Consider the following 16,376-nt stretch of genomic DNA (forward strand, 5'->3'; position numbering starts at 1 on the left):
TTCGTGTCACAACTACAAGGCAAGGGCTATGAAATTTACTTCATCAAGGAAAAGGTATACGTCAAACACCCGAGCTGGAAAGCGAAAGTGCAGATTGGGATCAAAAGTAATTGGTTGTATAGATTACAAATAGAATCTCCAATGGTACTAATAGGCAGTTATGGGAACAAGGACTTGAACGAACTATGGCACAGAAGGATGGGTCACTTACACCATGGAGCTCTGAGAATTCTCAGGAGCACTCTAACAGGAGTTCCGGATCTGAGTACGAAACGAGATGATGTATGCAGGGGATGCACTCTAAGAAAGTATGCCAAGTTGGTATTTCCTAGAAGCAATCACAGGGCCAAGAGTGTACTAGGACTGATACACTCAGATATCTGCGGACCTATGTCCTTCAAAGCTCTCAGCGGTGCCAAGTATTTCCTTACCTTCATTGATGACCACTCGAGGAAAACTTGGATCTATTTTCTGAAAACCAAGGATGAGGTTTTCTATCGATTCAAGGAGTTCAAGGCACTAGTGGAGAATCTGACTGGTAAGAAAATTAAAGTCTTGCGCTCAGATAATGGTGGAGAGTATGTCGATAAGAACTTCACTGATTATTGAGCTAAGGAGGGCATCAGAAGAGAGTGGACAGCTCCCTACAATTCGGAGCAGAATGGGGTGGTAGAAAGGAAAAACAGAACCATTGTAGAAGCAATTAGGGCCATGTTGTATGATTAGGATATGCCAAAATTCCTGTGGGCGGAAGCATGCAACACAGCTATCTACGTTCAGAACAGGACTCCTCATCGGGCAATGGGCAAGATTATTCCAGAGAAAGTCTTCACTGGAAAGACGCCTGAAGTCAGTCATTTCAGGATATTTGGGAGTTTAACATATTGTTGCATACCCAAAGAAAAGAGGAAGAAGCTGGATCAGACTACAGAAAAGGGGTATCTAGTGGGATATAGCGAGAACGCTAAGGCATACAGAATCTATCTTCCAGGGAGCAGGAAGGTAGTAGTATGACAAGATGTAAAGTTCATGGAGGACAGAGCCTTCAGAAGATCTCGCGAAATGCCTTCCGACGAGCAGTCGAAAGAAGATCCGTTGGTCATGCCTCTTCAACCAACGAAAGTGAAGAACCCTTCCTCAGGTCAGGAAGATTCTCAGGATGAGGAGGAGGAGCGAACAGAAGCACCTGCTGGCAAAGGAAGAACTAGCAGAGAACTTCGTCAGATTCTGCGTGATGCAGAGAACTTCATTGGTGAGCCAAAGAACAGTAAGAGGGAGCGAAAACAGCCAGACAGGTATCAGGGGTTAGTAGCTCAGGATGGGGAGCCTGCCAGTTTCAAGGAGGCAGCTCAGCATCACGTCTAGCTAGATGCGATGGTGGAGGAGTATAACTCCATAATGGTGAACGATGTCCGGGAGGTGGTGTCAAGGCCTCAAGACAGATCTGTGGTGGGTTCAAGATGGATCTACAAGATCAAATATGATGCGGACGACAATGTTAAGAAATACAAGGCCAGGTTTGTGGCTAAGGGGTATGCTCAAAAGGAAGGGATTGACTATGAGGAAACCTTCGCCTCGGTAGGGAGGTATACATCTATTAGGACCGTGATATCTCTTGCAGCGCAAATGGGATGGGAGATCCATCAAATGGATGTCAAGACGACATTTCTGAACAGGGTAACAGAAGAAGAGGTATACATTGAACAACCAGAGGGCTTTGAAACTCATGAGAAGAAGTCTCATGTATGCAAACTAAAAAAAGCCTTGTATAGGCTGACGCAGGCACCAAGAGTGTGGTATGGTCGAATAGATGGCTACTTGCAGAAGATGGTGTTTGTCAAGAGTGACGCAGATGCGAATCTCTACTATCTGGTCGTAGAGAACAACCCACTTATCTTAGTATTATATGTGGTAATCTCTTTCTGACAGGATCATCCAGACTCATTGAGGACTACAAGAAGAATGTAGCCATAGAGTTCGATATGAAGGATCTGGGACGAATGCACTACTTCCTAGGGTGGATGGTTTGGCAGCAGAAAGGAGATATCTTCCTTGGGCAAGGGAGGTATGCTACAGAGATCCTGAAAAGGTTTGGGATGGGACACTGTAGACCTATGGCTATGGCAATGATCACCCACTGGAAGAAGATTGATGCATCAGAAGACAAGGATGTCAATCCCACCCTAAACTGACAGCTCATAGGGTCCCTGATGTATCTGGTCAATACCAGGCCAAATATTTGCTACGCTGTCAACACCCCCAGTCAGTTCATGGTGGAACCAAAGAGGGCACACTAGGCAGCGGCCAAACACGTTCTCAGGAATTTACAAGGAACAGTTGATTATGGGCTCTTATACACCAAGGGGAAGGATATCAGGTTGAGTGGATTTACTGATGCAGATTAGGCAGGAAGTTCAGTGGATCAGAAGAGTACCTCTGGGTACTGTTTCAACATTGGATCAGGAATGACCTCCTGGTGCAGTAGGAAACAAAAGTCCGTGGCTCTGAGCTCATTTGAGGCAAAATATATGGCAGCAAGCACAGCTTCGTGTGAGGCCATATGGCTTAGAAAACTGTTGGTGACCCTATTCAGAAGAAATATGGAGGCGACCAGGATCATGTTTGATAATCAGAGTTGCATCAAACTCTCTGAGAATCCGATATTTCATGATAGGTCGAAGCATATTGATATCCGGTGTCACTTTGTCAGAGACTATGTCCAACGAGGAGCTGTATAGTTGAGCTACACTCCTATAGGAGAACAAGTGGCAGATATCCTCACCAAGGCCCTTGGAAAGTCAAAATTTGACTACTTCAGGGAAAAGATGGGGATGGTAAAGAACCCCTTTCAGAAGTAGTGTGTTAGCAGCACGAATGAATAAGGAGTTGCAATGCAGATGCAATGTTGGGAGAAAGGACCAGCAGCAGCACAGATGCAGAGGGAGTTGCAGTGCGGATGCAGTGTTGGGAGAAAAGACCAGCAGTAGCACGGATGCAGAGGGAGTTGTCGTACAAATGCAGCAATGGCAGTAGCAGAGTCATGGGCAGCAGTACAGGATGCAGCAGTGCAGAGGATGTTGGGCAGGGAGGCTTAACATCAGCACAGGGACCGACGCCGGATGATTAGGGTGATACTCAGTGAGGAGTATTACTAGAGCACACTCCTCACTAAGAGGGAGTGTTGATTTGGGGTAGCATCGGATGTGCTCTAGCCATGAAATTTGGTGGAGAGGTTGGGGCACATGAGATCTCCAATACCCAGAAAGGGTTTGGGTAGATTCTAACAGTTCAGGAGATATTAAAATAATTAATATTTTTAATGGAGTCCCTAAGTCTAAACTTAGGGAAAATCAAATATTAATGTGTATTAATATGAAACTGTGTTAGAATGGTCCAAAAGAAATGGATCAAGCCAGATCTAATCTTAGTCGTTGATTAGGGACTTAATCTCGGTCATTGATGTGTCAACAAGAAAAGTATAAGAGGAGGCTTGAGGGTCACTTGGAGAACATACTGAGGGAGACCAGTCAGTTCAATTTCTGGAGCGGGGTTAGCTGAGAAATTGAACCAGTGGTCTTGAGAGCAGTCAGGAGGCAACAAGTACGGAACAGAGAGACAGGAGATCAGCACAGAGGCAGACGCAGGGACCAAAGGAAGCCACGCAAAGGCAACGGAGACTGTGCAAAGCCAGCAAAGCCTGCGTCATCCACGCAAAGGCTGCAGGAGTGACGCAGAAGGCCAGAGAGGTTGCATAAAGCCTTAGTAGGCTGACGCAGAGGGTTTCAGGCTGACGCAAAGGTCAGTAGGGCCTATGCCGGGTTCAGTGGAAGTGCTGGAGAATTTGTTTGTCTGTGGGTAAGCTAGTTTGGACCCTGTGGTACTAGAAAATTGTTGAATAATAAAATCCTCCCTTGCTGCACCGATTTTCCCACATTGGGTTTTTTCGGGGACATTAGTCCAAAATAACTATGTCAATGTGTTGATTCTTGTGCACATGTTTGTTTCTGTATTACGGTGTGATATCTGCAGCAGTATTTATTTTAATGTTTGTTGAAGTAATTTCATGAATAACTTATGGTGAAATAAGTAGGAGAAGTAAATCAGTTGCTGTAGTGATAGAATTTTCACACCCCAAACCATTTCTGGGTCTTGGAGATCTCATGTGCTTTAGCGTCTCCACCAATTTCATGGCTAGAGCACATCTGATTCTACCACAAATCAATACGGTGCAGGCCGTCTGGGTCCATTCTACCTCCGTTGTCTGCGGCCGATGAACTCGCCGCTCCACCCACAAACATTGCGTAACTTCCTTGCTCTAAGCAACAATGCTGTGTGGTTGAATTAGCACCAATGCTTCTAGACTTCAGTGGTGGCGGCCGCTGCAAGAAGCGGCTACTGTTGTTTATTTTTTTATTATTAGCAGCGGCGATGGTGCTGGTTACTTCTATTGGTTGTACATCCCTGATACCTATATTGAATGACGACTGCGGAGGAGGTTGCCACCACTGTTGAATGAGGCGATTGTTACTTCTGTTTGCTGGTGGGTGCCAAGATTTGCTAGAATTAGCAGCAATGCTTCCGGTATTCGTTGGCGGCTGCTGTCGTTGCAAGGTGTTGTTGTTATAATTCGTATTTTTATTTTTGAAGGCAGTAGTTGTAACGGTGATTATTCCTGTTAGTTGTACGTTGTTGTCACGTGTATTGGAGGACGACGGAAGAGGTTGTTTGAGAAGAATTTTGTACTTTAACCCTGTTATTGAATGTAGATGTTTGTCAACATGTTTATCATTTGTCAGGTTCAATTCTAATTTAATTTTTGCACGACTCAAATTTTCTTGGTCATTAAATAGCAACAATATCATTGCTTGATAAGTTGATACTATCATTTCTATTTCCATTTTGTTGTCAAAATTGCCACTGATATTACATGTTCTAAGAGAATATATCCATGTAAGGTTACGATGTTGATTTTGTGCAGAATAATAAGCTTTGAATACTTGAACACAGTTGGCAATATCCGAAGGTAGATTGGGTTGGGAATATAATTGGAATGTTGGCCAAAAAGGAGTGGTCACGACCTTCACTCTAAGTTCTATTCCAAGGTTGATATTTCCACTTCGAAGATATTCCTCAAACACAGATTTCCCCTCCTTTGCTACAACCAAAGGGAGTGCCCCATATCTAAAAAAATATCATTCGCCACCTTACTTCTATACATTTTAGGGCATTTTGTAAACTCAAAAGGTTGGATGAAGGCACCATTTCCTTGAACCATTGATAAATGGAATTGTTCAGGAGAGCACAATGATCCATATCTTCGTCAATGTAACAAAATAACTAGAACATCCATAACATGACCTTAAACATACTTATACTCAAAGATCCTGATTCTGAGGACTGTAATGCACTGTTATTGGCTGTAGTCAACTGTCGGATACTAGTGTCACTGTGTTGAACACTGTTGCATATTGATAACTCATCATTGATCCCGGACGCATGAAGAAGGAGTTGTGCGAGCATCTAAGACATATATGGACGCTCTCACAAGAACTGCATGAGTGCATCTGGGACTGATCTTGACACTCCCAAGTGAACTGCGTGTAGGCATCCGGGGACCAAACTCACCCAGATCTGCCTCAAACCTTGGACATTCCCTTGAGGCTTTTATGCGAATGTTTGTGGTAGCTCGGACGCTCCCTTCAAGTTATTGTGCCAAAGTCTATGACAACCCGGACGCTCCCTAGACTATTTTGTGTGTGTGTTCGGGGACCAAACTAATCTGTGGAAACCCTAACCTCCCAGACACTTCCTTAGACACTCTGTGCCAACGTCCAAGGCTTCTCGGGCACTCTCTAGACCATACTGTGCCAGCGTCCAAGGACAAAAAACCTTAGTTACAAGCTAGCGTCCGAGATCCAGAAACCCTAGACACGTGCGAGCTTCGACCATGTAGTTTCGGACCCTTTGCGCGAGCTTTCCTCCATCAGGCCTATGTGAACCAAGACAATAAGAGAAGAGAAGATGGCTTGATCAATGTGTCCAAATGAGCTTGAGGTCTCTTCTATTTATAGGCTTTCATGAGGGTCCACTTGATGTTGAGGCCAACCTATCCAATTTTACATGTGCTTAGGGCCGACCTAATCCAATATACATGAGTAAATAAATAAATTCAAAAACCAACTTCTGCTTGTCCAAATATGGTGATCTTTAGATCAATTTTGGTCCTCTCGAAAAAAGGCATATATTGCTATTATTATCTTCATCATATGAGTTGTCCAAAGTGGATTTTGACCGCAGTTGCATAACTTTAACAGCTGGTAAATCTGGAAGTTGTAGCTTCCCTTGTAATACAAATACATTGTTCATATATATCTCGTGTTCTTTTGATGTGATGTTATTGGTTAATTGTTTTGATACTTAAATTGTTAAATTTATGAAATATTGATTCACCCCCCCTCTCAATATTTGCAACATCATTGGAGAACTAGCAGAGCAACAAGTTTGGAGGAATTCCTTGGTGGAGGATGACGCATGGAACATTGTGCCAAGGTTAGAGAGAAAGCCAGTCCCAGGTGATTATTCAAAAAGGTCCTTCCTCGCTAAGAGGGAATGTTGATGTTTGTAGCATCAAACAAGAACTTCCGCACAGGTTTAATGTTGAACATGTGAAAGTCATCCAAATAAATTCTATTTTGTAATTCACTTTAATTAAAGTCAATTATTAAAGTGAAGAATCTTTTATTGGTGAGTTGATTAATGTCTAATAAATGTAAGGTATTCACATCAATGACTTAGATGCAATCTCCAGCATTGATTGGAGTTTGATCTCAACCATTAGACCTTGTCATCATGAAGCAAAAAAACTAGCTATTGACAACCATGATAAAAATATTTTATTAATAATTGAATATATGATGATTACATTTTGTGAGAGGCCCTGGCTATATACCGCCTTAAGTGCCTCTTGGTGAATGGGCATGATCTTTGATCATGCCCTTTGCCTAATAATCTATAACTAACTAATTTTTACATAACATTGCCTTCCTCTCAAAAGAATGCTTTGTCCTCAAGGCATACATAACGATGGATGTCGCTGAAGAAACGCTTCAGTCTCCCATGAAGCTTCTTCTTCTAGTAAGTCTTTCCACTTGATCAAGTATTCCTTGATTGTACGAGATCGAAGCTTCCTTTCTCTAGTAGATAAGATACCTTATGGTTCTAGAATGATCCTTCCTTCATCACCTAGAGATGGAAGCGTTGTTTGCATTGATTGATGGTCGCCCAGTGCCCTTTTAAGGCAGAAGACATGGAAAACGTTGTGAATACGACTTTTCTCTAGAAGTCTTAAACTATATGCGACTTGGCTGATCTTTTTATTGATCTAATATGGTCCATAGAACTTCGGTGCCAATTTATTCTTTCCTTTTTGTTTCAAGGACAATTGTTTGTATGGCTGGAGCTTGACAAATACCCATTCTCCAATTTCAAATTCTCTTTCGGTTCTATTTCGGTCTACTTGTTGCTTCATACGGTTCCTTGCATTATTCAAGTTTTCTTTTAGGGTTTGGATGATTTTTTGGGTCTCTTCTAGTTGTTTTTTAACAGCAGGTAGATTTGTCTGGATGGTAGCTAGATCCTTCCATTTTGGGGGTGTTGATATTTGGCACCGAAGGACAGATGGTTCCTTAAGGCTTTGATCTTTGGCCTAAGGAAAAGTGTCCAAAAGAATTTAATTTTTTCTCCTAAAGTAACTTTATAATTTTTATAAAATTAAATCTAATTTAAAAGTGACTTTAAGTGATAAAGTTATTAAGTCTGATTTTAAAGTGACTTTTATAAAGTCAATGAAAAATTAGAAAGGAAAAGTGACTTTGGAAATAAATGACTAAGAGAGTCTTTATTAAAATGGGGTGAATTAGAAAATAAAAAGTGAGATTTAAATGAGCATTTAATCTCAGCCTTAGATCTCAATCTATTTCAGCCATTGGATTTAGGGATCACCCAAAAGTCACTTGGGGTTAGATTAAAGGAGGAAAAGGTCATTCATTCTTTCATGAGCAGATTGGGAGAAGGAGAGCAAGAGAGCAAGAGAGATTTCTGGGCAGGGAGGAGAAGGAGACAGCATCTTGGCACACATTCCAAGGCAGCAGTTGAGCAGATTTGTACAGCTGGTTCAGCACACAGTGAAAGACAGATTTTGGCACGATTTTCGAGGAGTGGTTTACACAAAAATCGAGGAGCAGTTTGCTGATTTTTCTACATGCAAAACGAGGGTCGTACAACGCATTTATTGCAGTCTGTACAGCGCATTTAATGCTGGCCGTACAGCAGCATTTAATGCTGAAAGTGGGCACAAAAATCGAGGAGGCCGTACAGCATTTATTGTTGTCCTGTTTGCTGTAATTTCCAGTTTGCTGTGAGGCATGGGAAAAGAGATAAGTTGTAAATTTTCTTGCTGATTTTTTGCTGAATATTTCTCACTGTGAAAAAGGCATTTTCAGAAATAAAGAAGAGCTCTCGAACTGGTTTTCCCCAAGAGTTGTAGGGGGTTTTTCCAGGGTCACATTGACCAAAAATCTCAGTGTTTAAATGTGTTTTAATAGCTGTTTATTACTGCTGATTTTTATTTCTGCAATTTCCAACATTCTGTAAAATTTCCAGAATTTGTGTTTTCAGCAAATTTATTTTTTCCAGCTTGTTAAATGTATGGTTATGGGAAAGGGCATTTAACTATATGGGGGAAATAAGGAGAAACTGAAAACCGGGGTGGGAAATGAGAAATTTCTACAGGGGGTTCATATCCATACAAAGCTTGGAATGGCGTCATTTTTGTTGACGTGTGATAAGTAGAATTATACCACCACTCAGCGAGATGCAACCATTGAGCCCACTTATTTTGTTTTTCTATAGCGTAGCAACATAGGTAGGCCTCCAAACATTTATTGACAACTTCTGTTTGTCCATCTGTTCGAGGGTGATAAGCGGAACTCATATTTAGGTAGGTTCCTATGTGGTTGAATAATTCCTTCCAGAAATTACCCTTGAATTTGGCATCTCTATCACTCACAATGACTTTCGGAAAACCGTGTAATTTATATATATTTTTGCAAAATATTTCAACGATTTGTTTAACTGAGTGTGATTTCTTTATTACCAAAAAGTGAGCATATTTCATGAGTCTGTCGACCACTACGAAAATCTTGTCCTTGACTTCAAATACGGGTAATCCCTCAATAAATTCCATCGATATTTCTTCCCATTTCTTATTCGAAATGTTTAAGGGGTGAAGTAATCTAGGTGTCATAATATTTTCACTTTTATTTCTTTGACATGTGTCACACTCTGCGACATACTTCTGAATGTCGTGACTCATCCCTTTCCAAAAGAATGATTGACGTGCATTGTAGTAAGTCTTAAAGAATCCTACATGTCCGACTGACAGTGAATTATGTGACTCTTTGAGTATCTTGGATTTAAACTTGGAATTTGCATTCAGATAAATTCTTCCTTTGTACCATAGAATATCATTCTTCCATTCAAATTTTGAGTTATTTGGAAGGTTATTGATTATCGCAGTTATTTCTGGATCCTTGGCATACTCACTTCAAATCTCATTAAGCCATTCAGGCACAATAACCGAGAGTGCAAGTAGTGTTGGTTCTTCATCTTTCCTAGACAGGGCATCTACTACTACATTGTCTTTTCCCCTTTTATGTAGTATTTCCATGTCAAAGGCGGCAATTTTTTCAATCCATTTTTGTTGTTCATCGGAAAGTGTTTTTTGTTGAAGGAGTTGTTGGGGACTGTTATGGTCTGTTCGAATGGAGAACTTACTTCCCAAAAGATATTGTCGCCACTTAGCCAGTGTGTGCATAATAGCGAGCATTTCGTTGTTGTATGTGGACTTGAGATGTTCTCTTTTATTGAGCTTCCTGCTTTCAAAAGCTATTGGATGCCCTTCTTGCATTAACATTGCACCTATATCGAATCCGGAAGCATCACACTTGATGATATTAGAGAAATTTGGAGTTGCCAATACCGGGGCACTAGACATAACTTCCTTTAATTCTTCAAAACACCTTCCTGCTTCCTCATCCCATTGAAATGAATTCTTCTTTAAAAGGTTTGTCAGAGGTGTCGTTATATGTGCATAGTTTTTAATAAATCTTCGGTAATATCCAATCAATCCTAAGAACCCTCTTAGCTTGGATACATTAACCGGTTTGGTCCATTCCCTTGTAGCTTTGATTTTATTAGGGTCCACTTTTACACCTTCCTGGGATATAATGTGTCCGAGGTATTCTACTTCTTTCTTTCCAAAGGTGCATTTGGATTTTTTTGCGTAGAACTAATGCTCTTTTAGTAGTGTAAGAACTTTCTCCAGATGTTGTAATTGCTCCTTCCAAGTTTTACTATAGATTAAAATATCATCAAAAAATACTAATACAAACTTCCTAAGATATGGACGAAATAATTCATTCATAGTGGCTTGAAACGTCGTTGGTGCATTGGTTAACCCAAACGGCATTACTTTAAATTCATAGTGACCTTCGTGTGTTCGAAATGTCGCTTTTGGTATGTCTTCCAACTTGATTCTAATTTGGTAATACACTGACCTTAAGTCCAATTTTGAAAAGTATTTTGTGCCATGTAGCTCATCCAACATTTCGTCGATAAAGGGGATTGGGAATTTGTTTTTAATCGTTATTTTGTTTAATCCTCTATAGTCAATCCATAGCCTGAATGAACCATCCTTCTTCCTTACCAATACCACTGGAGCAGCATACAGACTTTTACTTTTCGAGATGATCCCGCACTTTAAAAGGTCTTGGATTAATCTCTCAATTTCCGTCTTTTGGTGATCTGGATATCGATACGGCTTGATGTTGACAGCGTCTGACCCTGCTTTGACTTCTATTGTATGCTCAATTTCTCTGTTACGAGGCATTTTCATAGGCAGGTCTTGAAATACCTTTCATGCTTCTGAATTAGATCTTGTACCTCTAGTGACTCTTCACTAATTATATTTGCAGATAACATTTCTAATCGGTGACATTGCACTACGTAAGCGGGGGCTCCTCTTCGAATCATCTTCATCATCTGAGATGATGATACAATTTGATTCTTTGGTGCTTGGAATCCGTGTAATTTGTACCTATGGCCTTCCCAGTTAAATCTTATGAATTGTACTTGATGGTTGGCAACGTAAGTGCCTAGAGTTCGTAGCCATTGGATACATAAGACCACATCTACTCCACCTAATGGTACAGTGAAGAACGGAGATTCTAAATTAAAGTCTTGAATCCGCAATTTGACCTTATGGCATTTCCCTACCTTTTCAATCTTCTTACCGTCAGCTACCATTACCTTCATGTTTGGTAAGGAAAATGAGAAAATGTTGAGTCTCTTGGCCACAGTTGCATCTAAAAAATTGTGGGTGCTACCAAAGTCGACGAGAACCACTACATTGTTCTTCTTTATATGTCCTTTCAATTTTAGAGTCTGAGGTTGTGATATCCCTGTCATAGTTGATAATGACACTTGCGGAATACTTCCGTCATCTAATTCTGGAGAGAATTCAGGGGCATCTTCTGTTTCTTCTATGTCAGAATCCTCACTGTTTGAGTCGTTAGTTGCTTCACAGTTATATAGGTTCTTTGATTCTTTTCCTTTAGCACATCTATGTTTAGGGTCCCACTTCTCGCCACAACGTTTGCATTTGCCTTCTTTTATCCTTTGTATTTCCACATTAGATTTTTCACCTTCACGACGATGTGGTGGAACATATCTTGTATTATTTGAATCCACAAACTGGGGCATTCTTCGTCTCGAATATACTTCTTCCAGTTTTGACCACAGTATTTGTTCAAATTTACTTTTAGCAGTTTTTGCTTTTCGTCTTGCTACTTCTATTGACATAATGTCATGAAGGTCAAGTTCTACTCGTAGATGAGTTTTAAGTCCGGAGATGTATGATTGAATTAGACGAGATTCTGATAACCCAGGTACTCGTGTTACTAAGGTCTCCCATTCTCGAGTATACTCATCCACACTTCCTTTTTGTCATAATTTGATGAGTGTTGAAAAGAACTCTTCTTCCCTTACAACTTAGAATCTTTTAAAGAATGCATCTTTAAACTTTCTCCAACTGATGGCGATTGTCGTCTTCTTCCACCACATATACCAATTATATGCTTCTCCTTCCATTTTCATGGAAGCGTGCCTAATCTTTTCGTCATCATTGTCAATGTCGTAAATCGAAGTATTCTTCTACTTTATTCAACCACGCAACACTGCATTTTTCATTCCCATCGAATTTAGGCATCTCGACTTTTGCCTTTCGCTGATATGTTGCTAATGGTGGAACGAAAAGAGGGTGTTGATTGTTGAATGCATCCCAAAGTTGCTTATTTGAAAAAGCTGCGTTACTATTTCCTTGATGGGGCGTCGCTGATTTTTTTGGAGATTCTGCTTTTTCGTGAGAATCTGTTGACTTTGTTGAATCTGATGAATTGTGCTCTTGATTACCTCCATCATCTTGGAATAGTTGTTTGGGCGTAACCTTCGTATTTCCACACAAGGTGTTCAGCGATTCTAATGTCTGATTATGATTCATTTCGGATTGGATCAGGCTCTGCCCAAGCTGTAATTCTATCTGATTTGTCGTATCCTGAAGCTTCTTGATATCGTCGGAATGCCCAATAAATTTACTTTGGAGATTGACTAACTTTTTGTTGAAATCATCAGAGTGGCTAGTAATCCTATTCTCCAAGTCAATCAATTTTTTACTAAAATCGGCCATTGACATTGACGACATTGAACGAGTTTGTGGGGGTGTATATTTGTCCACCAGCTTAAATAATATATTTTTTTAAATTAAATAATTTAATTTAATTATATAACATTTTTTTTAATATATAGTTTTAAACTATATAATATTTATATATAAATCAATTATATCGTATATACTATATTTTATGATATATATATATATATATATATATATATAACTTTAATCTCCGTGGATAATTACGACTATTTACAAACCAATGAACCGTCGTAACTCAATGAACCATTTGTGGTTGACTCTGTTTCGACTAAAGTAAAAGACAAATGCGTTGGGGATTGCGGCAGAGTGGTGCGGATTTGATATGGCAGCCGCGGAAAATGGAAAATCCGACAGCAAGAAGTGGTTGCTACTTGGGCAAAGCGCGGCGTGGTTGCTCAACAATGATGGCAACGACTCTGGCGGAGGCGACAAGAGAATCTAGTGGCCATCAGAGGTGGTTGGATATGGCTACAAGGATTAGGTGAGAGGGCGGGGACGGTAAGGTTGTTGCTGGTTTATACGACGGTAGTGGCTTCAGATGGCAATGATCAATCACCGAAGTCTGGACGACAGTAGTGGCAGCAATTAGCCACAGGGGGTTTTGTTGGAAGGTAGCAGATAACGATCCACGGTGGTTTGCCGGATATGACGAGAAGTCGAGCAGGATGGTAGTGTCAATGTGTATGCGACAAGATGAAAGGTCGATGCAGCAGAGGGTAAGGAAACCGATGGCACCAGATCAATAGAGCCCGAGGAGCAAACTCGCTCTGATACCCAATAAAGCAAAAAAACTAGCTATTGACAGCCATGGTAAAAATATTTTATTAATAATTAAATATATGATGATTACATTTTGAGAGAGGCCCTGGCTATATACTGCCTTAGGTGCCTCTTGGTGAACGAGCATGATCTTTGATCATGCCCTTTGCCTAATAATCTATAACTACCTAATTTTTACATAACACATCAACTCAATGTTATAAAAGAAAGATAAAGTGAGGGGAAAAAACATAGAGAGTGTGATATGAAAAGAATGTTAGAAAAACACAAGTGAGAGAGTGATAAAGGATTTTCAATCAATGTGCAAGTCCAAAGAAGAAAAGAGGAAATAGTGTGAGTAGCAAAAGGAGATTAACCCAGCTCTCAAAAATTAAAGGGGACGTACACATCAGGCATAGAGGCAACTTCATGAATTCATATAATGCAACAAAAGAGAAGTGGGGCATACAAATTTCTCAGATAGATTGCGGCAGCAACGGGAGGGTTTTTGCAACGGGTTTTGGCTATAATAGGGGATTTTATTCTAGAAAAATAATATTTTAATTTGAAGGAAGTTGAGCAACTCCTCTATAAATAAATGTGCACTTCCTCACATTTGGTGATGGTTGAATTTGGGGAAGAAATCCCTGAGGAGGTCTGAAATTTATGCGATTTTTCTTTCTTATAATCTGGCTACGGATAGTTAAGATGAGTTACTTTTCTTGGCTGGAACTGTGAAGTGATGTGATCTCATTTCATGGATGTTTAAGTCAATCTTGAATGATACATGGTAAAGTAAATTAGTTAATTTGTTTTACCTCAGTATTATGTTCCATGGGATAAATGTTCATGTGCTAAGTCAGTATATTTGGTATTTGCTTCATTGTTCCTTGTTGAGCTAAACTCTTCTTCCAAGTATTTGAGAAATAGAGATGGCTTTTTCTTTCCCTTAATCATCTGGAAAATTTGAGACCCTAGATCTCAAACCCTAGGGTAGTTTATTTCATTTGCCCTCGCTTGTTTGGATCTAGTTATCACTCCAAATAAACCTTATAATTGTTAGATTCCTCGCCCCCCACCCCCGGGAAAATACATATATATATTGACAAACTAAGGCAGTGATCTTCTACCTTCCATCACCCACTTTTCTTTATAATCTTTAAAATTGTTTTGCTAGGGTTTCCTCTCCAAGATTATATAGAAATTACTTGTTTCTTTGTGTTTGGGGACGACCCATTTGAGCCTTTTTTGGTTGATATTACCCTTTAGATTGAGCCATAGGTATTTTTGAGCCCCAATCTTGGAACTACCAAGCCCTAGCAATCCTATATACGAGGGAGAACCCCCCTTGAGTCAAAGGAGAGCTGACTAAAAGCAAGAAGAGGGTTGGTGAGGTAACAGTGGCCCCATTTGAGGTGTAGTGGGTTCGCACTTGAGCTTTTGGACTTAACCTCAAGAAGTGCATTCAAACTAAATTCATTATTTAACAGATAAAATATCTAGGAATTAAACAAGATGTGCAAATTACCTGTGTATTTTATATTCAGGGTATAGTTTTGCCACCATTTCAGCAAAGTCACTCCAATGGTTTGTTGCTTCAACACAAAGGTGCCTTCCTGATGCTGATGGGGTTTCATATAGTAATATATGTCCTTCCGCAACATCTTTTACATGTACACAGCCCATGTAAAAATTCTGATATCCATCTGTGCCACCTGTTTCATAACAAGGGTAGCAAAGTAATGATATTTAGTAATATAAAATTCAACATAATCTCTGGTGAAAGTAAAAGGTCATTGGTTCCAGGAGCATGGGATATGAGTGAAATCGAGTTGAAGATTTGTAAAACATGCTGAAATAATAGAAGAGATGCATAAAAGAAGAATATAAAGACCAAATTACATGTAATAAATGAAAAATAAATTGAATAATACCCAATCACAAAGCAACTTAAATACGGTCAAGCAGTGGAATCCTTGTGATTGATTGCATAGATGTTTCAGAAGTTTATATAGATCATTTTAATCAACGCATTCAAACCAGATCTTCAAACTTTTCAATTTATTGAATTTTAAGATCTAATATTCAGAAAAATGGGTTGGTGCATTCAAGTTGAGAAATTGTTCTTCTTTAACCTTCATTTGAAATGCACGAATCCAAATACACAGTTTTCCATAAATAAGATTTAAGGACATAGACACAATACATTAGAGAGTAAATAAATAACATGCTCTCAACTTGACAGCGTTAGTCACTTTCTTTTTAAGACTTCTAGTCAAGTGATATACTAACAGACCAAACAATAAACTTTGGTATAACCAAGTTTTACCAAACTTCCTATCGAGATAGATATCAGAATTGGAAAAATTTTGAGGAAGCTGGAATATCTAGCCACAAAGTAAGTGTGGTAGGCCTTGTCACCACAAAATCTGAAGGAAAAAGTCAAGAAGAAACTTCAGAGGCAAGCTAATATTTGGGTGAGGGAAGCGTCAAAAGATTCCTTCTTTATTTTCACCACCCTTTGAACTTTCAATTACTATTTGGGTACACTTTATTGGCAACTGAAGAATGATTTAGATCACAACTACGTCACTGAAATAAGCCCCAGATTCCCATACTTGGTATGGAAATATGGCAAAAAGGATGGGAAATGCAATGCAACATTTCTAGCTGTTTGCTAAACAATAGTGCTCAGGAAAATATTTCCAGGATATCTTCCAGACGTTTATGCACATGAAGGGACATTTCTAGAAGCCCAAAAGCTTATTTCTTCTTTTCTTAGTGGCAT

The 16,376-nt window shown here is 39.7% G+C and overlaps 1 protein-coding gene across 2 annotated transcripts in view; it reads right to left on the reverse strand.

The window, feature by feature from the left end:
• LOC149163099 (cinnamoyl-CoA reductase 1-like) overlaps positions 1–16,376 on the reverse strand; it is a 128,402-nt gene that overhangs the window by 34,667 nt on the left and 77,359 nt on the right. For both annotated transcript variants that reach the window (XM_089437528.1, XM_089437527.1), the window contains exon 6: positions 15,117–15,303. In XM_089437528.1, coding sequence (XP_089293654.1) covers positions 15,117–15,303 — 187 coding nt within the window. The remainder of the gene's footprint in view (positions 1–15,116; positions 15,304–16,376) is intronic.

Source organism: Pinus tabuliformis, chromosome 5_2, assembly GCF_031772625.1.
Source record: "Pinus tabuliformis cultivar Carrire ecotype Pingquan chromosome 5_2, CPIR1, whole genome shotgun sequence".
Lineage (NCBI taxonomy): Eukaryota > Viridiplantae > Streptophyta > Pinopsida > Pinales > Pinaceae > Pinus > Pinus tabuliformis.